This window comes from Balaenoptera physalus, assembly GCF_965194825.1.
Source record: "Balaenoptera physalus genome assembly, chromosome: 10".
Lineage (NCBI taxonomy): Eukaryota > Metazoa > Chordata > Mammalia > Artiodactyla > Balaenopteridae > Balaenoptera > Balaenoptera physalus.
The window spans coordinates 99,563,383-99,589,644 of NC_138889.1; the positions used below are offsets into that span (position 1 = coordinate 99,563,383).

The window sequence follows — 26,262 nt, forward strand, 5'->3', positions numbered from 1 at the left end:
ACAAAGCAGAAGGGAGGGAATTAACTGCTGGCCTGGGCCTCTGAGTCAGGCAGGCCACTGCTAGTAGGAACTGGGGGATTCTAGCTAAAAGCAGAAACAAGAAGAGGGCCAATACCTCACTTCAAGAATCAGTCAGGCGACAGACGAATGGATAAAGAAGATGTGGCACATGTATACAATGGAATATTACTCAGCCATAAAAAAGAACAAAACTGAGTTATTTGTAATGAGGTGGATGGACCTAGAGTCTGTCATACAGAGCGAAGTCAGAAAGAGAAAAACAAATACTGTATGCTAACGCACATATATGAAATCTAAAAAAAATGGTACGGATGAACCTAGTGACAGGGCAGGAATAAAGATGCAGATGTAGAGACCAGACTTGAGGACACGGGTGGGGGAAGGGTAAGCTGGGACGAAGTGAGAGAGTGGCATGGACTTATATACACTACCAAATGTAAAATAGATAGCTAGTGGGAAGCTGCTACATAGCACAGGGAGATCAGCTCGATGCTTTGTGATGACGTAGAGGGGTGGGATAGGAGGGGTGGGATAGGGAGGGTGGGAGGGAGGCTCAAGAGGGAGGGGGTATGGGGACATATGTATACCATATAGCTGATTCATTTTGTTGAACAGCAGAAACACAGCATTGTAAAGCAATTATACTCCAATAAAGATATTACCAAAAAAAAAAAAAAAAGAGTAAGTCAGGGACTTGAAAACTAGATAAGACTCCCCAAACAATCGTAATTCGTACTTCTGTTTTACAGGTGGTGAAACTGAGGCCTAGGTGGCCGAGGCTGCTCAGCTGGTTAACAGGCAGGGCTGGACCAGAAGCTGGGAGTCTGGTTTTAACCCTCTGGACACCACAGGCAGACTGGTCATGCATCTAATGCAGGCAGCCCAGACAGCTGGCTGTGTCTGCTCCTCCCTGTCTCGGGTAACCTGGTAGACCTGGCCCTGGAACAGGGTACACTGCCTGGTCTTTGGAAAGTGAGGGCACCGTACGGGGTGTGGCTAGAAGGCAAACAGTCTGCTCCGCTCTGTTTCAAAGCTGTGCTCTTTCTCTTCATTGTTGTTCTGTTTGTCACTTCCTAAAAGCACATGAGGAAGATGACTTTTAACTGTTCCCTAGAAGGCATTCTGTCTTCTCCTCTTGTCCCACTTTACCCACCAACTTTCCCAAGTTATTTCCCACATACTGTTCTCCGGGGGCTGGATGCCTGATACCCTCATTTTTCACTAGAGGCAGCCAACTGCCCCAGCCTGAGGCTTCAGTCTGCACCTCTAGGGAGGAAGAGAGAAGGTTCTGCTCTTTCCCCAAAAGCCTGAGTATTCCCTTGTCTGTGAGCAGACGAGGCTTTGGCTCAGACCTTAGTTCTGCCACTCACTAGCTGTGTGACCTAGAATAAGTCCCTTGCCGCCCACATTCCTGTTTTCTTTTATCTTTTTTTGGCTGTGTCAGGTCTTAGTTGCAGCATGCAGGATCTTCGTTGAGGCACGCGGGATCTTTCGTTGCAGTGTGCAGGCTTCTCTAGTTGTGGTGCACGGGCTTCTCTGTAGTTGTGGCATGCGGGTTTTCTCTCTCTAGTTGTGGCGTGCAGGCTCCAGGTCACGTGGGCTCTGTAGTTGTGGCGCGTGGGCTCTCTTGTTGAGGCACGCGGGCTCTCTTGTTGAGGCACGCGAGCTCAGTAGTTGTGCCATGCGGGCTTCGTGGCCCCATGGCATGTGGGATCTCAGATCTCCGACCAGGGATCGAACCCACGTCCCCCTGCAATGGAAGGCGGATTCTTCACCACTGGACCACCAGGGAAGTACCCCTCAATTTTCTGACTTGCAAAAGAGGGATGTAACATCCAGCCTGCATGGTGCCGGGCAGAGGGAATGAGATAACGCCCGTTACGCACCTGACACACAGCGGGTGCTCAGTCAATGGTGGCTGTTGTGAATAACCTGGATTCTGCAGGAAGAACCCCACCCTGAGGGACCTTCCTCCAGCCTGTGTTCAGCCCCAACTGGGCAGACATGCAGTCCAAGCCTGTGGGCAACTATGATCAAGGCTCCCAGGCTGCCAGGGCTGCTCTACCAAACTATGTACGTATTTTTTTCCTTTGGCTACCTGTTGGCCACTTTGGGATTTTGCAGTTTGGGCAGCTTTGATGGTGAGTTTTGAACTTTTTTGGGGGTACTTGTTGCCAACAGCTATCTTTGCAAGACTTTCTTTGCTCCCACACTGTCCAGTGCCTTCTCCCTGCTCACCTTGTCAGAGCTGGATTTCCAGGCAGCCAGTTTTGCAGCTTAGCTGTATCGGAGTCCCGTTAGATCTCTCCCTCCTTGCGAGTGCTTGGCAGGCAAGTGCTGGTAGTTCTTCCTCCGGGTCTCAGTGAGACAGTTTGTCCCAGCACTGAGTAGGGACTCCGCCTGGGCTTTCATTTATGTCCAGCTTGCTTTTCTCCAGATTTTCTAGTAAATTCTACCCTCCCACCTCCAACCCCTCAAGGCAAGCTGCCCTGACATGCTTCCCCCTCAGACAGCTCAGTGCCAACTCCCAGGGCAGAAGGAAAGAGAACGTGAAGGGCTCTCAGAGTACTTCTCTCAAGGGAAAAGCTGTTCAGCAGTGGGTAGGGGTAAGAGGAAAGGTCAACCTAGGGCTTTGGTGCCAGCACAGCTTCTACCCTGTGAGCCAAAAGGGCTACCTGGAGAGGGCCCATGGGGACCTCCCTGTGCTCACTGCCACCGCCACAGTTTTCCAAGAACGCTATGCACTGAGGGCCTCCCCAGCCCGGCCTGGGGTATGCAGTAGGCTGGGCCACGGCCTGCTGGCATTGGAGCTCAGTGGGCTGGGCTCTGTGCCCGGTGAACTATCAGCTCTTTTCCTGTAGATCACTTCGAGGGGCAGGACAGGTCTGCCTTGGGGCCTTAGGGGAGCTGTCACAGCTAGGTCCTAGCCCTGCTGCTGGCACTCGGGTCTGGGCCCTCCTGTCCTTTCCCACTGTGCCAGTGGCTCCGGGCCTGGCCACCTCTCACCACAACTATGGCTGTCTTTCCTAAATGGTCTTCTTGCTTCTCTCTCTCCTTTCCACCCAGCCTCCACGCTGCTGCTATTACCATTCTAATTCAGCTCTGATCCACTGAGTTCTGGTTAAGTCCATACTCTGTTCAAAACCCAGCAGCTCCAAGAGTCCTCAAGTAGTTAAGGCTCTCACCGTGACATTTAAGGGCCCTCTCTGGTCAGGTCCTAGCTGTTTCCCTGACCATCCCCCTTCCTGAACCCAGAGACTCAGCGCTGCTGTGTGCCTAGCGCCCCTGCCTGCACACACTGTGGGCGCTCTACCTGCCACGCACCTGCCCATTTCCCCATGTCCGAAGTCCACTTGTTCTCAAGGGCCAACACAAGGGCCACCTCCCTCACCCTGCCTTCCGTGGTCCCCAGCTGGGAGTGGCTGCTCCTGCCCTGAGCCCCACAGAGACCCACACCTCTCTGCGTCAGAGTTATCTCCCTCTGGGCTCTAAGTTCCTGACGGTCTCGGACTAAGTTTTATTCATCTTTGGGCTTGCACTTGGCGTCTACCTGTCGAATGTGTGGATGAATAAAGGGCTCCCAGGCTGCCTACAGGCATTCCAGACTTAAGGGGGCTTCTGAAAACTGGTCACATGTTACCCTTCTGCTATGGGGACACAGTTATATGTCTGTTTCCTTTCTGGACTTATTTTTGAGGGTCGAGACATGGCTTCATCTCTGAATCGGATTCCCTCTGCAATACCTGTGGATGCATGGTGCCTAATACAATACTAGACATAAAGTAAGCACTCACAAAAGATGGGATAGAAGAGTTTAAAATGTACACACAAACGATTTCCTCAGGGCTGGGTGTAGGTAGCTTCAGCCTAGAGAGCTGTGAGCTGTGCTTCTCTCTTGGGAACTCTAAGTCAAGGCTGCGAGCCAAAGTAGGCAGCCAGCACATTCTTCAAGAGGAAAACACACTGGGGCCTGAGAGAAGTGGCAGCCATGGTCAGGGATCCAAGCTATTAGCTCCAGGAGCAGTGGCGGCCACAGGGGTTAATTCTGCTGTCTCCTTCCCTGTAGCAAAAGCATTTCTTTTTGTCTCTGAAAAATGGTAAACTGATTTAGTGTTGACATGAGATCATCTCCTTGGCAAGTTCTAAGGTACGTTCTGGATTCAGAGGCCAGAGTGGGATCAGGAACTTCCCATAATGCCCAATTCTGGGGGTTTCACTGCCCAGAAGAGGGAAGCCAGATTGCATCAGAGGAGGAGCTGCCCTTCCTGACCTCAGGGGGCACCCTTTCCTTCCCTTTTCACATTTGCTTTTCCCTGGCCCAGCTGGTCTGTCATCTTCACCAGACAACAAAAAGGTCCAGGCAACCCTTCTCAGTGGTCAGAGGCAGAGCCATGGGCTCCCCAAATAGTGCAGCACAGCCAAGCTCAGGGGCAGGGCCTTGCCTCTGCTCAATTCATTCATTCCACACACTTCTTGAGTGCCCACTGTGTGCCAGGCTGGCACTGTATCAGAGCTGGGAGCAAACAGTGAGCCCAGGGAATGCCTCCCCTCCCTTTCTGAGTGACAGGGTAGGGAAGCTTTAAAGCTGGACAAGTAAAAAAGCCAACACCTGCAAATTCCCCCTGAGGAGGGCTCCTCCGGGAAGTCCTAGACAGAACTGAATAGATTTTAATAAAATTCTTATAGAACATGAAAACGAGGAGCAGCCTGGGACCCTTCAATGCTAACCAATGGGAAAGGGCTAGGGGAGGGGCAGGCCACAGAATGGTAATCACCACAAGTGGAGCTGGTTGCCCACAGTAATAGACTGGGCCCTGGTGTGTGGAGGGATGCAGAGGGGGGTATCCCCCCACCAGCCCCACCTTCTAGCTAAGCCCAGAAGAAGAGTTAACCAACTTGATGAGCGGTTTCCTCTAGTAGTTTTGCCAACTGGGAGACAGAAGGCAGGCGCGCGCGCGCGCGTGTCTGTGTGTGTGTGTGTGTGTGTGTGTGTGTGTAGCTGCTGTGCCTGCCTGCTACATGGGGAAAGCGGACCAGGAAGGAAGTCTGAGCCCAAGAAGACTCTTGATTCCTGGTCCGCCTACCAGAGCGGCAGTAGTGGATGGTGGTCAGTGGGGTAAGCACCTCAGAACAATGCTCCTGGCCCCAGGAGAGACGAGGCTGGCCAGTCACACCCACTGGTCAATGCCCCACACATCTTCTCCCCATACTTCTTTCTAGGTGTGGGGCTTTCTGCAAGGGACTATGATGCTGTCCCTTTCAGAGCTGGAGGTCCAGAGCTCCAGGCAAAGTTCACCACGCCAGACAGATGCAGTGAGCCATCCTGAACTACCCTGCCAAGGCTCCTGTTCTAGAGAACAGCCTATTCAACTGCTGCCTCTGCTGAAGAGTGCCTCTGGTCTCTGAAGGGCGCCTCTGGTCTCTGAAGGGCTCGCCCTCCACCACCTGTTCTACTTTGTAGGGAGGAGACTGGGAGAGAATCAGGTTCTGGTCTCAAACTGGAAAACAGAACCTCCCTCCTCCTGCCAGCCCATCATCCCCATCCCGAAACAGGAAGAAAGGAACTTATAATTGACTGGAGGTCAGAAATAAGCTGATGCTAATCAAAAAATATCAGAGGCTTCTTTGGGAGGTGAAAACACCGGTGGATGCTCTTCTTCTCAAGTGGGGAGCCCCTGCTGCACTTCACTTTCAGGCTGAAGGCCTCACTTCTGACCCAGATCCCTGTAATCTGCCCTTCCTGCTCATCCAGCCTCAGTCTCAACACGCACTGACAGGCCACGAACAAGAGCCCACTAGTGAATGGTCCTCAGTGCAGACTGTAATGTTTTTGAACTTGGTGCCCTTGCAGCTGCTGTCCCCTCCGCCAGGAATGCCTGCCCCCTGTCCCCATCCCACTGTGCCTGACATTTTCCTACTTATCCTTGAAGACTCAGCTCAGGGTCACCTCCTCCAGAAGTCTTCCCCGAGCCCCACAGTTGGGAGCTGGCCCCCCCTCCTCTGTGGCCCCGAGGTCCTTATCATGTGAAGCAATTATCTGCTGGGTGCCTGCCTCCCTCTCTAGACTTCCAGTTCCTTGGGGAAGGACCAAGGCCTATTTGTCTTTGCAACCCCAGTGGCTGATGCATGGAAGACAGTCAGTGAACGGCCACGAGATCGCGGCAGAGGGGCCGCCTCAGACAAGGACTTCCGCCTGGGGCTGGCTGGAGGAGCTCCAGCTCTCTCCTCTTCAGTGAGGCTCGGAGCTGTGTTGGGCTGCTGCAGCCGCTACCTCTACACCAAGGGGTTTCCACCCAACAGATGCAGGAGGCGGCCTGGGCCACAGACCAAGAAGGGACTTAACTGTAAAAAATGTCAGTTCATGGCAGCGACAGGGACAGTGCGCTGCTGGGGGGTTGCAGTTTGGAAAGCTGTTCCCTGGAGGTGACACAGGCAGATTAGTTACTCCTTGCCCGATGCACACTTGTCCTCTCTTCTCATGGTCTCTCTTGAGCAAATGGCTTAACACGGACCTAGGAAATGTGGGTCTGTTTAGAGGCTGCCTTGTCTGGAGCCTGGAGCAGCCAGGGGCTGGGGTAGGCGGTAAGGACAGTGACTGAGCGAGAACAGCCTATTTAACACAGCTGCCAACACACTCCAAAGGGGCTCGAGCGTTACTGCTGGGAAGTGCTAATTGGTTCTTAGCAGTGTGAGGCCAGCGCAGAGCCAGGGCGGAGCTGGCTGAGCCACACCTGCGATAGGTGAGAGGAAGGGGCTGACTGCGCGCCAGGCTGCAGCCAAAATGGCCATGAAGCACGGGTGTGTGAGGGCCTCACCTGTGGCAGTCCCGACTCTGCCAGGCTGGCGGCGGGGGAAGACAAGCTACCCTGTGGGGTGGCCCCGGAAGCCCGAGGCCTGGGGTGCGTGTCTCTGGAACGAGAGCTCACAGCAGGGAGTCTTCTCTATCTAGGTGACTCTCTGTGCTCTCTCTCCGGAAGAACACCCTGGGTCCTCCAAGTTTTAGAGGATAAGGAGGTCAGGGTCCTTGGTGGGGCTGAACAAAGCTGTGAGAGCAGCTCGCCTTGCCGGAGCAGTGACCCAGATCAGGGGAATGACCTTCCTGCCCGAGGAGGCGCCACCACGTGAGGGGCACTCACCCTGACGGCAGTGGTGCTCGCCCTGCACCAGCTGTCCGTGTGGACGGGCCAGGAGCCTCAAGGAGGGGTGAGAATGGTCCCAGCCCCCACCCCACGCCACTCTCCCGGTCTCATTTCCCCTCTAGCGTTACACGGCTCCTACCTTCACCAGGACCCGAAGCTGCTGTCCCCGGCTCCTGGATCTCCCTCTCTGTCTGTGTTTCGGCATTCTGCAGCTGAAGGGCCAGAGTCTGGGTGCCCTGAGATGTCACTGAGGTGGTGGGGTTCCGGGGCTGCAGCCCAATTGCATTCATCAGGCCCATGTCTCTGTCTGTCCTCCATGTGGCTCTGCTGGTGCTACGGAGAGAAAGGCAGACCGGAGTCAGGCAGGGCTGGGGACAGCACACCACACAGAGCTCCGCCTGCTCCATGCCAATCCCCAGGGCACAGCCTGGGCCAGGGCCTGCAGGCTGAGAGGCCCACTCCTGCGGCTGCCTCCCAATGGCGGTGAACTCGCCTGTGTCCTTTCTCCTCCAGATCAGTCCACACCCTGGGACAATGAAAGGAGGCGGCAGAACCGTCCAGTTTTGCAAACCCAGCTGGTCCAGTCACTCAAACAACGAGGGCCTTTCTGGGGAGGTAGAGATGGCTGATCTTAAAAGACACTTCCTTAGATTCAGGAAGCCACTAGCTGAGCTCCACGGGACAAAGGGTGAGCAGCGGGAGAGGGCCCTTTCTCTCTTTAGCTTTTCGTTCCTTCTAACTATATGCTGACAAGATTCCAGTTTAAATTCTTGGAACTTCCACTGAATGTCCACTTTGGAGGAAAAGCACCGGGACTCCTGTGAGGCTGTTCTGGGGTCCTCCTTCGGGGCCTTCTGAAAAATAGACCCTTAAAGCAGGGAGCGCCAGCTGCCAATGAGTAAGGCCCAGGCCCCAAGCTATACACCCCCTTCCTTGGGCATTTCCTAGGCACTGACCCTCAGGACAGCTCGAGCTGGCAGCAGAGGGAGCCCAGGACTTTCAAGACAGTCACCAGCCACTCCTATTTGTAGCTGCTTCTGGGGATTACTCCTCCAGCTGTGCCCTGTACTTCCTCTAGGAAGCAGTGATTGCTTTGGCTTTATCATCGACCCAGGACTTTTTCTCAAAATGTTCCAGTCTTCGTTAATGAACTGAGTGATGAGAGGATCAGTACCAGGTTCCTACTCTCTCACTGGCCCCTGGGGAGGGTCTGTCCCTGGGCTGAAGCTCTGGGCAGCTTGGACCCTGAGGCCTGGGTCACGTGGGAGACTGCCCACGAGCAATTTCCTAGGGAGGGCATCCCTCTCCAGTGTCCGCGCCTCTCTCCTCACTGCAGCTCGCCCAGATACCACGCCAGGATGAGAGGGCTAGACGGTGTCCTAGCTGGTCTTAAATCAAGGCTCTGAGGGCAGAGGTTCTGTTCTCTTTCTTAGCCATGAAACACTCTTCTCGAACGAAATCACGTGCAAAAGCTCAACGCATGAAGCAAATCAAAGAGGAGCTGCTCTGGCTGAGGACGGGCAGCTACAGAGCCCGGAGCACAGTCTGAGCGCACTGCTCCAGAGCCCACTGGTTGCAGAGGGAGGGCGGGCCTCCTCTTTCACAAACTCACCCAGGCCTCTCACTGCTTCGGCTGCTGGAGTGAACAGTGAAGACAGTCTCATTCAGCTGGTCCCAGTAGTACTCAACACCAGAGTTTAAGGCCCTGAAAATCAGTTGGGAAGGAGAAAAGGTGGAAGGCATTAGATAGGGAATGGCCAGAACCCCTTGCAATTCCTTCCTTCCTCTCTTCTGGGGCTGGGCTGAGGCCAGAACCAAAGATATTCCTGCATCAGGATGCTCAGTGTAGAGCAGACCAGACGAATCTCCAACAGCCCCAAAGCCTGGAGTGGTGGCTTTAGCCTCTTCCATCCCCCAGAGCCTAACTGGCTCCTCTTTGGGGCTAAGGAAGAGCTAAAAAATAGCCATGCCAGTCATAGGCAGTGAGTTCTGTGTGTTCTTCAGACATATGAGAAAGGAGCTAAGATGGCCCTGGAGACACCGGGTGCCACGGACAGCCCTGTCTAAAGGGTGTGCTTAGTGCTCAGAAACAGAGAGTGCAGGCTCTCACCACTGGGTCTTCCCTACAGCCATGGGGCCAGGAGAAAGGAAAATGAGGGCACCTTGACATTCTTACTTTGCCTGGTGCTCAGAAGTCTAAGCAGGAAAAAGCTCCTGCGGAGCCAGAGAGGCCCACATCTCTTTCTATTCTGGCCCTAGAGGCTCCTTTGCCAGGTAGAGGCTGGACAAGCAACTGGGAGAGCTGAAGATGACCCGGGAGGGCGCACAAACTTCTCCTGGGGGAGGGAGGAGAGAAACTCCAGCAGCGATGGGCTGGAATGCTGACAGCAGAGAGAAGAGCTTCTATCCATCAAGTTCTCTGGGCTGCCAACCTTTTCCTGGTTCCTTCTTTCCCTGCAATGGAATATCACGCAGTTTCTTCCAACCTCACGCACGCAGGCAAAACTGCCAGAAGGGAAGCAGTGGCCTCTTATCTTTCTATACTGATGTGCCACCTCAGGCAGCAAGCCTGGCTGCCAGTGGTGGGTCCCAAAATGCAAGACAGCTACCTAGCACCAATCACATGGTTGAGGGTGGGGTGCTGCTGATGGTGGTGAAGGAAGAGGGATAAGAGTTGGGAAAGAGGTGTCTTTGAGCCCTTTGATGAGAACTCCAGTGTCTATGTAGAGATTGTAGGAGATACTCAAAAAAGCTAGCTCTGCTCCTAAGAGGGACAGGGCATGCACATGTGCTTGAAGAGCTCTGCTATAGACTGAATCCCCCCCCAAATTCACATGTTGAAACCCTACCCCTAAAGTGACTGTATCTGGAGATAGGGTCTTTAGAAGGTAATTAAGGTTAAATGAAGTCATAAGACTGGGACCCTAACCCAAAAGGACTCTGGCCTTATAAGGAGAGAGAGAGATCTTATTCTCTTTCTCCATCATGTGAGGACACAGTGAGAAGGTGGCTGTCTGCAAGCCAGGAAAGGAGTCCTCACCAGAACTCAATCATGCCAGCACCTGATCTCAGACTTCTAGCTTCCAGATGGTAGAAAATAAATTTCTGGTGATTAAGCCACCCTGTCTTGAGCTGACTAAGAAAAGCTCCAACGGAAGCCAGCTTTTTAACCTAGAGGCTGAGGTCACCTTCCTTTAACGACAGAACTTCTTCAATAAAGAGCAAACAAATGAAAGTCAGTGGGTTGTGAGGATCAGCCAGGAAAAGATGAGTTGTGGGGGGTGGGGGAGTGGTGGTGACGTAAGGTGATTCCTCCCTAAATGTGAGGATTGGATAGGGCAGGGGCCTGATGGGGCCTGCATGGTGAGCGACTGCATGTCAGGAGGCTGTGCTACCTCAGGTGAAAGGAAATGGGCCTAGGCACTGGGACCCCAAATCCATCACTAGAGGGGCACTAAGATTCTGGGGATTAGGCTTTACCTGTGGGAAAGAGCCACAGCCAAACAAAAGTACTCTTCCTCTCCCTGCTCTGGACTAAACCCCTCCCAGCTCCTCTTAGAGGGCAGATTTGGTGTGATCTTCAGACGAGCCCTCTGAAAGAACATCAAGAATTAAAGTTCAGGGTAACAACACCTGCGGTCAGGTGGCTGCCTCTCACGGCAGCCCGGGGGCCAGGACTGAGGTCAGCACCCTGAGCCCGGACACCTCAACCCGAATCTCCGCCACTCCCATAGCCGCACAGGAGGTGGCGGGCCATGTTTCCTGGATCTCAGTGAGCTGCTGTTTCTCCTCGAGACCACAGGGAGCTGAGTCACCAGATACTCAGCTATTTTTGTGAGGGTTGTCTGAGAACAACAGGGCATTGGAGAGCAAAGGTGAGAGAAGATCTTACGTGATGGAAGAGGCAAATGACCAGAAACAAAAGCAGAGGCCCCCAGAAAACAAAGCCACCACTGCAATTTTTGATGAGCAAATCATGGCTGCATGAGGCACCACATGAAGCCAGCTGCCAGGGAGCTTCTGATTTACAAACTTGTCAAGATTTATTGACAGGTGGCAATACCACATGGGTCCCCGCCAAATCCTTCATCTGTAATTCCTGCTACCCAGGGCTGGTTACTGACAACAAACTGCTCACACCAAACCTATACCAAACCATGTACTGCGTGACCAGGCACCTTCCTTCCCATCCCAGAGGAAAGGCCACCTGAAGGCACACTCTCTGAGCTGCGACTGCCAGCACGACGCTGATGGCCAAAGAGTCCCTCAAACACTTTCCACCTGGCAGCATGTGCCATCAGCTCCAGGCTATGAACTCTGGCCATTTACTGAGGATATCAACTGCCAAACAGAACAGGAGCGATGGAGGCTATCAACATGCTGCTCCATTCTCGCCCCCCGACCCCAATCCTCTCTGCTCCCCACCAAGAGGTCCAATTCCAGCCATGATTTGTTCTACCTTCTATGGTCAGACCAGCTTGACTACGACAAGCTCATGAATTTGGCTGAAATTCCAGGCACTGTACCAAGGAACAGAGTTGAAGATACCCTCTCTGGCTACTGAAACTCTAAGTGTTCAATATTCAGTGTTGCTTATTTCCATCTGTAAGCTAAAGAACAGTGCCAACCATCTCCTTCCTCCTTGGACCTTAGGGAGGATGAATGAGTCACCACTGTTTGCTCTAGGTTCTTCCTGGAAGCTAGACAAACACACAGAGGGATGAAGAAGAATGGGAAGGCCAGTCAGGGTCAGCCTTCCTGGCTTCCTTCAACAGCCTCTGTGAGCTGTGCTGCTGGGCTTGGTTCAGTGACTCCTCACAGCTGGGACTCTTGGGGCTCCCTGAACACAGCTAAGAGCCAGCCTGGCTTCCTCGGTGGTGAAAATGCTCTCACACAGAACTGCCCTTGGCAGTGATAGCGCCGAGTCCTAACCGCTGGACCGCCAGGGAATTCCCCCCAGCCTACTTTTCTTCTGACATGAGCCTCTGAATTCTGTCTTCTGAGCTGACTCTCAGAGGTCTTCCCAGCACCTCCCCACCCCGTCGTTTGTAGGGCTGATCTATGAAGACGGAAGTGAGCAAGCAGCCCCTCACATCAATCTGGCACTTCATACCCACCCTGGTTACTGGTGGGGAGGCTGGCTGGGCTGGCGGACAGCCAGAGGCACAGGAGCAGCTTGGGAGGGGTGGTGGGTCGGGGAGCAAAGCAAAGGAGAAAGGAGCATCTCACTGCTGGGAGGGGGTGGGGACCAGGCTATCAGCCACTGAAATGGCTCTGTATATGGGTGGAAGGGCCAGTGGTCCATCTCCTCACCGGTCCTAAGAATTTCTGTGGCTGGAGAGATGGAGTGTTTCCTTAGGCTTTTTTCTACTGTCAGGTGGGGTTTTAATACCTTCAAGAGATGCCCAAGGAGCTTGTTACCTCTGTCTTTGTGCTTGGAGAGAGTGCCAAGGCTAAGACAATGGAGGAGAAATCAAGAACAGGATTGAAAGCACAAAATGTGGTATAGCTGCCTGTGCCTGAGACAAAGGCAGACAACCACCTGTTTTGGAGGGAGGGCTGTAATCTTGGCCCAGCTGGCTGGCTGGCTGGCTCATGTGCCCTTGGGAATGGGTGTGCCAGGGAGCTGCGTCACGCGGGGCCAGGCAGCAGGCAACAACCCTGCGCTTCTACTTCCCTATTTATTTGTTCTCCTCATTCTAGGCCGGAGATCACTCAGAGACTGTTAAAAAAGATGTACATGTTCTCACTTATCCTCTCTCATTCCCCACTGCATCAATCACCTGACCCACTTAAATGCCTCAACATGATCTAGAGCTGCATTCTTCACCTGAGGTCTTAAAAGAGTTACAAAATTATATGTGTGTTCTTGCGGTATATTCTTCTGTGGAAGAGAGTATGTTGCTTTCGTCGGAATTCTAAAGGGGTTTTTGATTGAAAAAAGGTTAAGAATCAGCTACAGGAAAGAGCTCTGGATCGGAAAATTAGGAAGGCTCATTTTGTCACTGATCTGCTGGGAGACCTCGGGTGAGTGTTAACTTACCTGAATATTGTTCATAGTACTTCCTGCCTAAAGTACAGAAATGAAGGTGACTGAGAACTGGAGAAGCTTTGGACAACTTGGGACAAAGTCATGTCCATCTTAATTTTATATGGTACCCTTAAATACTGGCCCTAAGGTATGGGGCATTTACCCACACGACCCAAGAAATCAGAAGAAACAGCAACACCAAAAAGGCAGGCTCAACTAGCTCTCTCTGAGTCCAACACAACTTGGTCTGTGATGGGGTGCTGTTCGCTGTGCCAAACATTAGTGCTATCTTGTCATGGAAGAGACTTGAGCTGCTGGGTGGGTAAGAGAACTCCCCAGGCAGCTCAAGATGGCTCCAGCTTGCTGAGACGGTGGATGCTGAAGATGACATATGGGGAGAAAAGAGAGGCCAAAGCCAGCTTCATGTCTGGCTGAGATGTCTGTGACTCACACCAAGTATGTAGGCTGGGGTTGCAGACATAAAAGCCTCGTGGGGCCACGACAAATTGGGAGCAGAGACACTGCCTCTGTTAAGAGCAGATCGCTTTTGCAAGAGAAGGGGCTGGGAGTCTGGTTGGGACAAAGGTTAGTAGCTGGAGCCAGGGACAAGACAACAATGCTAAGGAAGGCTGTCTTGGAGAAACAGGGAAAGAAAGGCCTGTAACTACAGTGTTGGTAAGAGTGAAATTATAATCCAGAATTCTTTTCCAGTTTTGGGAAAGATGCCTATTAGAGTCCTCTTATGAATTTCTAAGAAAAGAGGAAGAGGTAAAATAATGTGCTTTGGGGAAAAAGAAATCGTTCAGGGAAGACTGATCCTGGGACTATGGACAGGCCGGGGGGAGGGCAGAAACGGACAGATCCAGCGCCTGGGTTAACAGTGGCACAGTTGTGAAAGAGGCAGGCTGTGTTCTGGAGAGGCACCGGGAGCTAGTGAAAGGGGCTCTGTGGACACTGAGTCTGAGGAGAGTGTGGCTGGCAGAACCAAGCAGTCTCCCAGCTCCAAGAGCAGCCTGACTAGGTCCGGCTGAGACAGCAGCTTCCCTTTGGAAGGGGCTCCAAAAATTCTAGGTGGAATAAAAGAGCTGTCATCAGAACCAGGTTTTCTTTCTCCTGGGCCACCGACCTAGCTCAGCTGACAAGGGCTCAATCACCAGTCACCACCAGGCCACAAGAACTGACCCAAATACACACTTTAGGAAAAATCACCAAGGGCCCTATCAAAAGGCAACGTGGACACTCCCAGTAGCCAGAGACCCTACCAGACCAGCCACACCGTGCGTGTTCTGTGATCTGCAGGCTACGCTTGGAGAAGACTCTGCACCAAGTGAAGGACAACATTAGGACGTCCTGGAGGCAGAAGTGGCATTTAGTCGGCTAGAACCCCGCAGTAGCCCACGCAGCAATCAGCCTGATCTGCACTGAAGTACAGAGTTTCACTCTCCCCACCTGGCTGGGTCTAGAAATTGATGACAGACCTGGCTGATTCCCAGGGTCTTGAGTGAAAGGATGCCTGAACAGACCTCTCTCCTCCAAAAAGCCAGAGAAAGGGGAGAAGCAGGTGTCATCAGGACTTAAGACAAAGATGCTTTGGTTCCCTGTCGCCTCCTACCCCCTACTTCAATCAAGACCAGTTAATTATCATTTTTATTCTAAACTAAGCTTTTCAATCTGCCTTCACTATTATGAGCCAGAACCCCAAGCAGAAAGGAAAACAGGCAGGACACAGACAGAGCCAGGCTGTCAGAGATCCGTAGCTTGACAAATTAGGGCTTTAACAATATTCTATTTCCAATTTTGTTTCTTAAGTTAATGACTATGGCATTTACACAAACCTGAGACCACCTGTTGAATTTTTCAAAAAGGGTTTAGAAAAGAATCTTTGATATCTATGCTTTTGCCTGCAGGGAAACTTTACTATCACTAGGAAACCAGAGAATGAGGGAAGACAAAGAAAAAAAAAAATACTGCCTTAGATTTTAAAACACATAATAACTATACCAGTCTTTTGAAGATTTTTGGAATGGAGAGCTAACCTTACCATCCCCTAGGTGAAAAGGACACTTTAAGGAGTGACGCCGAGAACGCGTCAGGCTCTAGCAGGATTCGAATTTCCCATCTAGAAGACCCCACCTCGGCGGGGGTGGTGGTGGTGGTGGTGTGATGGATTGGGACATTGGGATTGACATATATACACTAATATGTATAAAATGGATAACTAATAAGAATCTGCTGTATAAAAAAATAAATAAAATTCAAAAAAAAAAAAAAAAAGACCCCACCTCACTGGCCAGATCCACAGGTGAATGCTGATGACCCCAGTCCTCAGCCTGGATGACCCCCCGAGTCCCCACCCCGCCAGCCCCTTGAGCCACTCACTCTGGTCGGCAGATCACCAGGTCTCCTTTGTTGGTACCATAGGCCAGGCCGAGCCCTGGCTCGGGCAGCCACCGGGCAGAATTGATGCTGACATGTCTCCGCTGGTCAGCAGGCATGGGATAAAGGACGTTGAAAACTCTCTGGGTGAGGGAAAAAGAGGGAAGAAAAGAGAATGGGAGGAGAAACGGTCTGTTACCAAGAATAACAAAATCCAAGGGGAACAAAGTCCCTCCTATAGCCTAAAGCAAGTTAACCACAGGGAAGAAAAGAGATGGCTGGACTGGGAATGGGATGACTCTTAAAATATATCTGAGAACTGGGGGAAGCGCAGGGCAGGGTGGGACCCTCTTACTCCAGGTGAGGGCTAAGGACTGTCAGAAAATACCAGGGGCATATACTTGGACCCTTCTGCATGAAGCTTCGCTATGCTCTCCTCACAGCCTTTAACATTTCTCACTTCATCGCTTTTAAGGTAACCCCCTGGAAAGCCCCATGCAGAGCCTAGCACACCAGGAAGGACTGCCCCAAACTTTCCTCTGACCAGACAAACCAGTGAGAGCCAAGCTCCACTGGTAGTCCTGTTACCATGGAAACCACAGCACTCTCACTGCAATGGGGAACTGAAGGTGATAGGGGGGCGGGAGGGGGTGATAACATCAAAGAACATTCTTAATTCATCTAATTAAAAGCAATGTTAAAACTGCTATTGTTAAGGAAATCTAAAAGGTGCAATAAGATGTAGGAAGCAGGGCAGAAGGGAATCTTGAACACACAGGTATATGATTTCTTTCTAGCTTATATAAATCACCATTAAACAGATCAGTTCCATTTTTCAAAGGGAGTCTCCTTTCATTAGTCTACATCTTTCTTTCCAAAGCTACTATTTTCTCAGGGGGCAGCTTAGCTTGTCTCAGGTTGGGCTGAAGGTGACATCTAGCTACTGATCTACACAATGTTCCAGAATCGACTTTAGTCAGAGACAGGGGCAGGGCAGTGGAAGAATGAAGGGCATAATTTAAGAGTTAGAAAGATCTGGGTTTGAGTCCTGGTGTCACTGCATAACAACTTCTCTGGATCTCAGTTTAAAAAGAGACAGCACCAATACTCAAATAATAGGGGAGATTAAAAGAAATGATGTATATAAAATGCCTGACGTGGTGCAAGCTCATAAATGGTAACTCTTGTTATTATTACCATGAACCTGCATCTGGGGCTTAAAAAAAAAACAAACAAGAAAAACACGTCATCAGGCCCTATGAAAAGGACGTGAGGCTGAGAATCTATAAACTGGAGTTTTAGTCAATACAATGTTTTCTCTTTTAGCCTCTTCAGGTTTTTATAAAATAAGGATGAACTTCATCTGCCTTTACCTGTCCCTAAAGGTTGATGGAAGGGAAATAAATGAGAGAACAAATGAGAGCGTGATTTATAAAGTAATATTAAAAAATGAATTTATGGCAGTATAATAATAATAATTTTTCTGATTATCCTGATGAGAGACCCTGCTCCCCCAAAAAGGTAAATATTGAGCTAAGGGTCCATGCCATTTACAGAAATCAAGTGATAAGAAGTCCTGCATTTGGGAACTTGTTCATGTGCCTTGGGTAGCTATCTGAAAGGCCTTTACCAGGACAGCCTCTGGACTAGAGAAGACAGCGGCACGTGTGCTCGATGTAATGACACACACACAGAGAATCCTGTTATAAAAATTCCCCGGCTGTGTGGTGCTGAGAAATGTGCCTGGGCAGCTTACAGCACACTGCTGGAACGGCCCTGTTATGGTCCTGAGGTCGAATGGGTCTGTTACAAATATGGAACTGGCTCTGGTTTGAGGCATAAGACAGACTGCCCCACGGCTGCTGCTGCATTAAGAACCTCCTACCTCCTATGCCCTCCCCATCTGACTCAACTCCAAATGTAAGAATTAACCAGGGCTCCTTAAATCTTTGGTCTGAGGAGACTACTGAAAAAGAGCCCAATGGAGTTTATGAATTTCTAAACTAGTCATCCAGAACATGCTTGCCTGACCTTTGGATAATCCCTTCCTTACACGTACATACCTGGCAGGAGCCTGGAATGAGTTCATGGCTACTCCTCTCCATCGGCCTCACTACTGGCTGACTGCCCACAGAGATGGCAATGCCAGTCTTTTTCCCTTTGCACCTAATCAACTCTTTTCCTTCAGGTCAGGGGATGGGTGTGGTGCCTTCATCCTTTCTCACAGAGGTTTTCACTTTTCCAGAAATAATCAATGGTTTCTGTCCAACCTACCGGCTATATGGTTAAATATGACTTGATATACAAATCAAAAGGACAAAGTGGCTGTGATCAGACAACTGTGGCTGGGATCACTTAATCTGTTAAATTTTTCTTCTCCCAAAGGTCAGATAATATAAGTTGGGGATACACCCAGAGTTCAGAAGGGATGTGTGTTAATTTCAGTGGGTTGGATGAGGGGAGCCTTATTTTTCGCCTGTGGCAGTTCTAATGGGCTTCACAAGAGTCTCCCCTAAAATCATAATGATTCATTATTGCAGGCAATGGGTCAGAAGGGCCAGAGAAAGTGGTCTTGCAAGAAGGGAGACAATGCAGTTAGTAAATCAAATGCTTTGAGGTTGTGCTGAGTGTTTTGACCGTGGTCTCACAAGACTAAGGACTCTTTTCTAGAAATGTTCCAGACCAGGAAAGAAGCAAACAAGCCTCTCACACGTCACAAATTTACCTTTTATAGTCTGTTGTTGCAGAGGGATTAACAAGCAAATACTATCAATTTGCTTCTAAGTACAGGAACTTGCTCTGGGGACAAAGCCATCAAGAAGCCAGTATGATGGGTGACCCAGCTTAGGTGAGACAAGGTCAGAGCGACTGGAGAGAAGTAATTAAAGGCTGAGACCCCTAGACCTTGTTGCACAGATATTCACAACCTCCATGGCTATAGGAGTCATGGGGAATCGATTTGTCCTCCGACTCTGGCAGCTCCCCACCCTGCCCAAGTCCTTAAACAGTGTTGAAAGGGCAGCTCCCAAGAGCCCATCTCCTCCAGTGTTTGGGTATTAGGCTAAATCCTGCTTTGTGGCAGGAAACCAGAAAATGCCACGTGAAGATCAGTAGCCTCCAGAATTCCTGATAAGCACTTGCTTACTTATCACACTCTAACGTGGGGGTGAGAAGGAAGGAGATGACACAGAGGATGCAGGATGGGTAGGATCACTGATTTATAGGTTCTGAGAGGTCATCTGATCCATTGCTCCTATTTCACACATGCCTGGAGCTAAAGGACCCTAGAGGAATGAGAATCTGGCCCATTTGGAAAACCACCCAGAGGTGTAGTTTCCATTCCTTTCTCTGGCCGCAGTTTAACAGCTCTGAAAGTACCTCACGGACAGGAACTATTCCTCACAATTAGCCCTAGAGACAAGAGAATACTGGGCAACAAGTTCCCCAATGCTGACAGATGGCTATAGCTCTGGCTACTCCCAAACCATTTATGGTTTCAGCCATCAGTCTTTCCAACCCAGTGACTGGGTGATCTGTGAGTCTCCTTCCAGATTTCAATGGGGGCTGGCTCCATAAACCCAAAGTTCATCAGCACTGACAAGAACGGAGATCCGAGACAGTAAAGGAAGCTCTGGTCTTTATTTTAAGGCACTCCAAATATATCTCCAGTAAAACCTTCCTTAACGCTAGTCAGGTGCCCAGAAGCTCCCCGTCAGATGTTAAGGACAAAGCCGGGGACCTGCCAAAAATGCCTCCCCGTCTCTGACAAAAGTGACACCTTATGAAGCTACACCACCAAATTCCATTATACTGGAGGAGGATTATCAGGTTCTGGGGTCCCTTTGTGGGGCTGGATACAAAACCTGGCTGCTGATTCATGTTTGCAGAGGCCTGGTTTCAACCTGTCTCAGGGGCAGCTATTCCCTGGTAGACGACAAATGCTGACAGAAACCCCCCTCCCCAAGCAGGCTGTTCTCATTTCTGTCTAACATCTGTGAAGGGAATTGGGATCAATGAGCTAGAAGGAACAAATTTTTTTAGAGTCAGTGCAGTCTCAGCATGTCAATAGGGAATGAGTCAGGTCACCAAGATCTTTACAGTTGTAAGGAGTGGGAGAAGATAATTCCTCTACTTCAGGGGTCCAAGACAATCTCTTGTACCACTTGCCTCTATCCCTCAAAGTCTCTAATAGGAAGTAGGAACAAAAGAAAACAGTTCCCAGATCAAAACTAAAAGGGTCTTGTTTCTTGTTCAAAGATAGACAGGAAAAGAACGAGAGGTAGCCAGGGGAACTCAGTGGGAAACCTTCCTCTCCATCCTTTTAAAATTTAGAGGAAAAATGTATTGCTGCCCTCAACAAGATGCTTTCTTTTCTACCGCATGTCAATAAAGCTCAGACCATTAGTCCAAGTAGCAAACTGCATTGCTCAGATCAGCCCAAATAAGAAGCTAAAAGAAAAAAACTTTGCGGTTTTCTTGTTTACATTTGGGAATCTCATTATCCTTAAAGCTGGAAGCTTGCCACTGCGGCAAGAGGTCAAGTACGGTCGGCAGATCTCCCTTGTTTTAACCAAGACAATGAAAGCTGGTTGAAGGAAGGGGACAACTGGAAACTGAGGCCAGAAGGACCATGAGATAAGTCGCAAGCCAAAGGGGCTTTGAGGAAGAAAGGAACTGTGAGGAGGAGAAATGCCTTCTGGGTCGTGATGAGAATCAAGGGAGGCTTTAAGCTTTTAGAGAGGGTTACTAGAGGAGAATTAACTCTCTGGAAAGAGGAAAAAAATCAGTGGAAAGCAGATGCTAAGAGACAGCTGACCTTTTCATTGGAAATGGATGGCTACACATCTTGTCACAGGCTAAGAAATGCACACATTCCAAAACAGGCAGGGGGAGGGATACTACGGTCATCCTTTTTTTCTTTTGGGTTGATTTGCTTAGATTCATCAATTACTGGAGTTTCTTCATCCCTAGGAAAATGTGATTGTTTTTCAGAAACTTTAATTTCTTTTACTGTCTCTAAGCCTTCTTTATATTCTACTTTGGAGTTTAGAACTCATAGAATGTTGATTTTAAAGTGGTTATTTAAGAACAAAAATCGGAATACCAAGTCACTTTACTCTCTCTTTGTTCAGTTGAAACAGGAACATATCTGCCTAGAACACTCTTGTTTAAACCAAAGCTCCCCCAGCAGAAAAGAAGAGCAAACAAGCTCCTTTTCTTATCTCTTGGGAACTTGTTGCCCTCCTCTGTTCCTGATAACCTGATGCCTTGTAGTCTTTTCCAGCCAATCTCCTGTGATTTGTTGAGACCTACAGACTTTGTCTTATTCACCTGTTCCCCTCAAAGAGATCCCAAGGACAGTCAGAGAACAAGAATTTTATTTTTCAATCGGCCTGATGCTTTCCAAAGTCCATCTCTGGCCATTAGGATTGAAGCACAGAGATTACTTCAGTTGAGGTATCTACTTCTGTGCTAAATCAAATACCAAGGCACTCAATGCTCCTGGAACTCCCAGAAGTTAAAATAATTGCTTCCTCCTGTGCCCACACCTCTGTGCACAGCACAAGTTCTTGAACTTCCTCAGTTTTCTAAATCTCAAAGGAAATGGCCAAATGAGTAGTTGTTCTAGATATTCAGCTCAGATAAGGGAGTCTTTCAATATATTCATACACTTTACTTGATCCATATTTTTTTGAAAGAAGAAAGCTCAGGACGGGGGTTACAATAAAATACTTTCAGCTTCTACAAATGCAAACGTTGGTTCTCCTACCAATTCCCTTTTTTTTTAAAATAAATTTATTTATTTAATTTATTTATTTTTGGCTGTGTTGGGTCTTCGTTGCTGCGCGCGGGCTTTCTCTAGCTGCAGTGAGTGAGGGCTACTCTTCATTGCAGTGCGCAGGCTTCTCGTTGCGGTGGCTTCTCTCGTTGTGGAGCACAGGTTCTAGGTGCGCAGGCTTCAGTAGTTGCGGCACGTGGGCTCAGTAGTTGTGGCTCACGGGCTCTAGAGCACAGGCTCAGTAGTTGTGGCACAAGGGCTTAGTTGCTCCGTGGCATGTGGGATCTTCCCGGACCAGGGATGGAACCCGTGTCACCTGCATTGGCAGGCGGATTCTCAACCACTGCACCACCAGGGAAGCCCCTCCTACCAATTCTTAAAAAACAAAATGTTTTGCCTCTCACTTCTGAAACAGCCACTGGGCATCTTCTCACCATTTGTAAGTGCTGTGACTGGAACCCTGAGAAACTCACTGATACTGGGCAGAACTATGGTCATGAGCAAGACACTCTATTTTCATAAGAATTATATCTAATACTTATGTTTAATTACCATTTCCTGAGGCACGTGCTAGGCACACTGATGGTGCTGGTGAGTAGGGGTGTGTGTTCATGTATGTGCAGGGAATACACAGCACACAAGACTTCAAAGCGACACATTCCCAGAACAAATGCTGAGTGCCTCCTGTGTGCCAAGCACAGTGAAGGCTGGGGATACAGCAGTGAAAAGACCCGTTAAGAAGCCAGGTGTCCAGCACGTATGCACCAGGAGAGCAAGGACCAGATCCATTCTGTTCATTGTATTCCCAGACCTAGCAAAGTACTTGGCCCAGGGTAGGGGCGCAATAAAATTTTGCTGAGTGAAAAGAATAAAATGCAGCATAGATTGTGCTCTACTAAGAAGCCATGAAGGAAAGAAAGCATCAAAGTTGGAGGAATCTGTCATGGAAAAATTCGCCTAAATTAATGGCTTTGATTGTAGCTCTAATGTTATTTTTAATTTTTTGTTTTGCCCCCTCCCTTCTCTGACAAATCGCATCAGAGACACCCCTGACTTCTCTCATACCCCCTTCCCCCTTTCCTACAACATGCTGAAGAAAGGAACTTTTCGAGGATAGATGCTTTATACCACATCTCAGAAGTCAACTTTAAGATAATTGCAGCGGAAGCAGCTTTTAATCAACTGACAAGCAGCTTTAAGAAAATTAATGAGGACAAAATCTTAGGAAGGAGTAAATCATTTCTGACAACAAAGCTGTCTCTCTTTTATCCCAATCTCCCCTTGAAGAAATAGTACCCTTCCAGGATACAAAAATAAAATATCTTTATTTTTGGTTTTTGCCACTCCCAAGCCCAGACAAGATTAAGAAGAAGCTCAGTTCCCTTAGATTGCTGGAGAATACTCTGGATTGAACTAGAGTTCTAGGTCACTTTTTTTTTTTTTTTTTCATTTATTTTTGGCTGCATTGGGTCTTCGTTGTTGCGCGCAGGCTTTTCTCTAGTTGCAGCGAGCGGGGGCTACTCCTCATTGCGGTGCGCGGGCTTCTAATTGCGGTGGCTTTTCTTGTTGCGGAGCACGGGCTCCAGGCTCGCGGGCTCCAGTAGCTGTAGCACGCAGGCTCCAGTAGCTGTAGCACGCGGGCTCCAGTAGCTGTAGCACGCGGGCTCAGTAGTTGTGGCTCGCAGGCTCTAGAGTGCAGGTTCAGAAGTTGTAGCACGTGGGCTCAGCAGTTGTGGCTCACGGGCTCTAGAGTGCAGGCTCAGAAGTTGTAGCACGTGGGCTCAGTAGTTGTGGCTCGCGGGCTCTAGAGCACAGCCTCAGTAGTTGTGGCGCACAGGCTTAGCTGCTCCGCGGCATGTGGGATCTTCCCGGACCAGGGCTCGAACCCATGTCCCCTGCATTGGCAGGTGGATTCTTAACCACTGCGCCACCAGGGAAGCCCTCTAGGTCACTTTTGAAAACCAAACTTTTAGAATCCAGGGAAGTACTGATGACTGGATTTGATCACAGGCTAAATTCAGGGCAAGGAGTAAGCCACAGTAAAGATTATATGTTGAAGAATGGAGCTAGGACAAGCCAAAAGAGCCTATGCACGTTAGTTACATAATGCTGGTCGGTGCTGACACTGCTGGCTACCCACCCCGACCCAGGGTCTAAGCTACAATTTAGTCATGACTAATTTGAGTACTCTGGACACCAAGCCTTTTCTGTGGTTCATTTTAATGAACTTATAATAATAATAATCAGCCATCACTAGGCTGTTCTGTGAAGATGGCTATGAAATGGTATGAAATAAAGAAAGCCAACTAATGTTTCTTTATAACCAGGGTGACACTAAGATATCCATTAATAGGTACCACAGCGACATCTTCCATCCAAGGATAACAGTGAGTTGAATGTTGGAAAAAGGAACTCAAGGACTACACCTTCAGATGGGGAAGGTCCTGGAGAGAAAGATAAAGATATTTCTTCTCACTTTTTAAGCCTAAGAATCTCTGTATTCTATAGCACGTAGGCAAACAGGAATGGGATCACAGTTAAGAGCCTGAACAAAGTCAACTGTGGGCAGGTAAGAATTTTAATTAGAATTGGGGAAAAGGCCCCACAGCATTAGTCTTTAAAGTACCATCACTAGGATGTTAGCATGATCCAGAAATGCTAAGGGCAGGAGGTACTCATCAATTTCTCAACTTCTTAAAAGTATCTGAAAGATCTGGTTAAAGGAGCCATAGAAATAAACCAGATGAGGTTCCAGAGACAAGGTGAGAGCAAAAAAGAAAACAACAAAGCTATTCTGACAGGTGAGGTCTAACTGGGATCCCCATGCAGTTGATGATTGGTTCTCAATCTTGACTCAGCATGCAGACTCAACTGGAGGGCTTGGTAAAACAAGGATGGCTGGGCCCTACCCTCAGAGGTTCTGATTCAGCAGGTCTGGGACAGGGCTGAGAAGCTGCATTTCTGTTAAGTTCTCTGATGATGTTGACTTAGTCCTGGGGAATACACATTGAGAACTACTGGCCAGTTAGATATGAGTAGGTTGTAGGTCTAAAAAAAATCTGCTTCCTTTCCTGCTGCCTAGGACCTATTGAGAATGAGGGGGATGCATATCTTTAGAGCTGGAGCTCTAGAAGGAGAAGGTATACAAGGGGACTGTCCACTACTGAAGAGCAGAGCTCTCAGGGTCAAGAAGGGGTTGGGGGAGGCGGGAGAGAAGAGAGAAAGAGGGGGGAGAAGAGGGGGGAGAGAGAGGGGTGGAGGGAGGGAGGGGCAGACTTTCTTTCCAATACCCCCTCCAAACTAACAATCTGTCTGGGTAATAGTTGCTCAACCCCTGAATACAGTTTCACCGCATAGCCACAAAGAAAAAGCTTTCAATAAAATTGACCCTTAAGTACTGATGTTTGAGGCTTGGCCTTAAAGAGCACAATGCTGTCTCATGGAGAAAGGAGAGCTAAACTGCTTTCTGTCCTAGGGCTTCTTCTCCCACCCAAGTCCCTTGTCCATCACTTCTGCCCAAACTGCCCCAGCACTGCCTCCCTACCTACACCCACACCTTGACCGCTGACGTTTGCCCCCATTCCTAGGTAAAACAGCACTTATTACAAACTGGAGGCACAGTTTGCTATATGACTATTTCTGGTTTCATTAGTAATTTTATATTTTTGTTATTATGCTTTCACTTGGTTACAACCAAAGTTATTACATTGTGCAAGTTGCCATAATTTTAGAAAATTAATTGCAGTTTTCTGCTACAATATTGTGCCTTGTTCCAATTAGAAAATGAAAGCAGAGAGAGAACTCAGGCAGTTCAGTGTTTTGAGAATTCAGCAAAACTTCAGCTCAGCAATCTCTAAATGCCTAACTTAAAAACCAAACAGAAATTAACAAAAAGTCCTACTGGCTGAAGTGTGAGGGAATCGGATGGCACATAAGACCCTGAGGCAGAGATAGTAGCATATTCAGCCTGGAAGAGCCTCGAATCGACAGAGGGAAGGGGGAGATAAAATATGTGCCTAGTCTTATTTTTCCTGATTTGCCAATGATACTAAAATTGGGAAGACGAAGCCTAGCCTTAGTAAACAGAGAAGGGAAATATCCGAGGACCCTAGGTCCTAGAGACAAGGATAATCATTAAACTCAACATGGGGAAGAAAAGAATTCAGCACATAGAGATATTCAAGGGAGAACCCTGTAGAGCAACAACAGCTGAGAAAAATGGGAGGTGAAGCACGGACAGCCAAAAAGCTAAGAGTTTTATAGGAGACAGAACACAAACACCACTGTGCCTGCAACAAAATTAGCAAAGGATCAAAGCATCACACATAAAACCACGATAAGAAGTAAACCTGAGACTGTATCTCTGCCTTGCTGAAGAGGCTGAGGGCAGAAACCTAAAATGAAGAAAGCAGTCATTAAGAACAGCAGTTCTCAAACTCAAGTGCATATCAGAATCATCTGGAAAGCTTGTATTACAAATACAAATACCCGGTCCCCTTCCTGCCCAATTCTTATTCTGAGTTTGGTCTGAAGTGGAGTCTGTATTTTAACAAGGATCCCATGCATTCTAATGCAGGTTGTCCAAGAAGCACAGTTTGAGAAGCACTGATCCAGAGGTCTGAAGAACTGCTTAGAATAAGCACGCCAAGGCGAAGAGCAATTAGCAATTCATTTTTACAAGAGTTTTCATATGGGATTGTATAAGAGATCATCTCTTGGGGAGAGATGGTCACTTAGTGGGAATTAAAATAAGTCGATGCTCTGGAGGCTGTTCTCCTGGGAACGTCTGCTGGCCCAACAATTTCACCTCTCTGAATGTTACCACAGTGAATTCCAAGAGGTAACACCACAGAGAAGGGGGATTCTGGGTAGAAAAGCTCTAGGACAGGCCCAGTACCCACAAATTCCTTCAAGGA

The 26,262-nt window shown here is 49.1% G+C and overlaps 1 protein-coding gene across 14 annotated transcripts in view; it reads right to left on the reverse strand.

Moving 5' to 3' along the window:
- Positions 1-26,262, reverse strand: part of AMBRA1 (autophagy and beclin 1 regulator 1) — a 180,492-nt gene that overhangs the window by 1,581 nt on the left and 152,649 nt on the right. For 13 of the 14 annotated variants that reach the window (XM_082410733.1, XM_082410735.1, XM_082410734.1 and 10 more), the window contains 3 exons: positions 15,571-15,710; positions 8,773-8,865; positions 7,300-7,493 (listed from right to left, as the gene is read on the reverse strand). In XM_082410733.1, the coding sequence (XP_082266859.1) occupies positions 7,300-7,493; positions 8,773-8,865; positions 15,571-15,710 (427 nt within the window). Of the gene's footprint in view, positions 1-4; positions 1,772-7,299; positions 7,494-8,772; positions 8,866-15,570; positions 15,711-26,262 lie in introns of those variants that run through there. The other variant, XM_082410730.1, reaches the window with a different exon arrangement.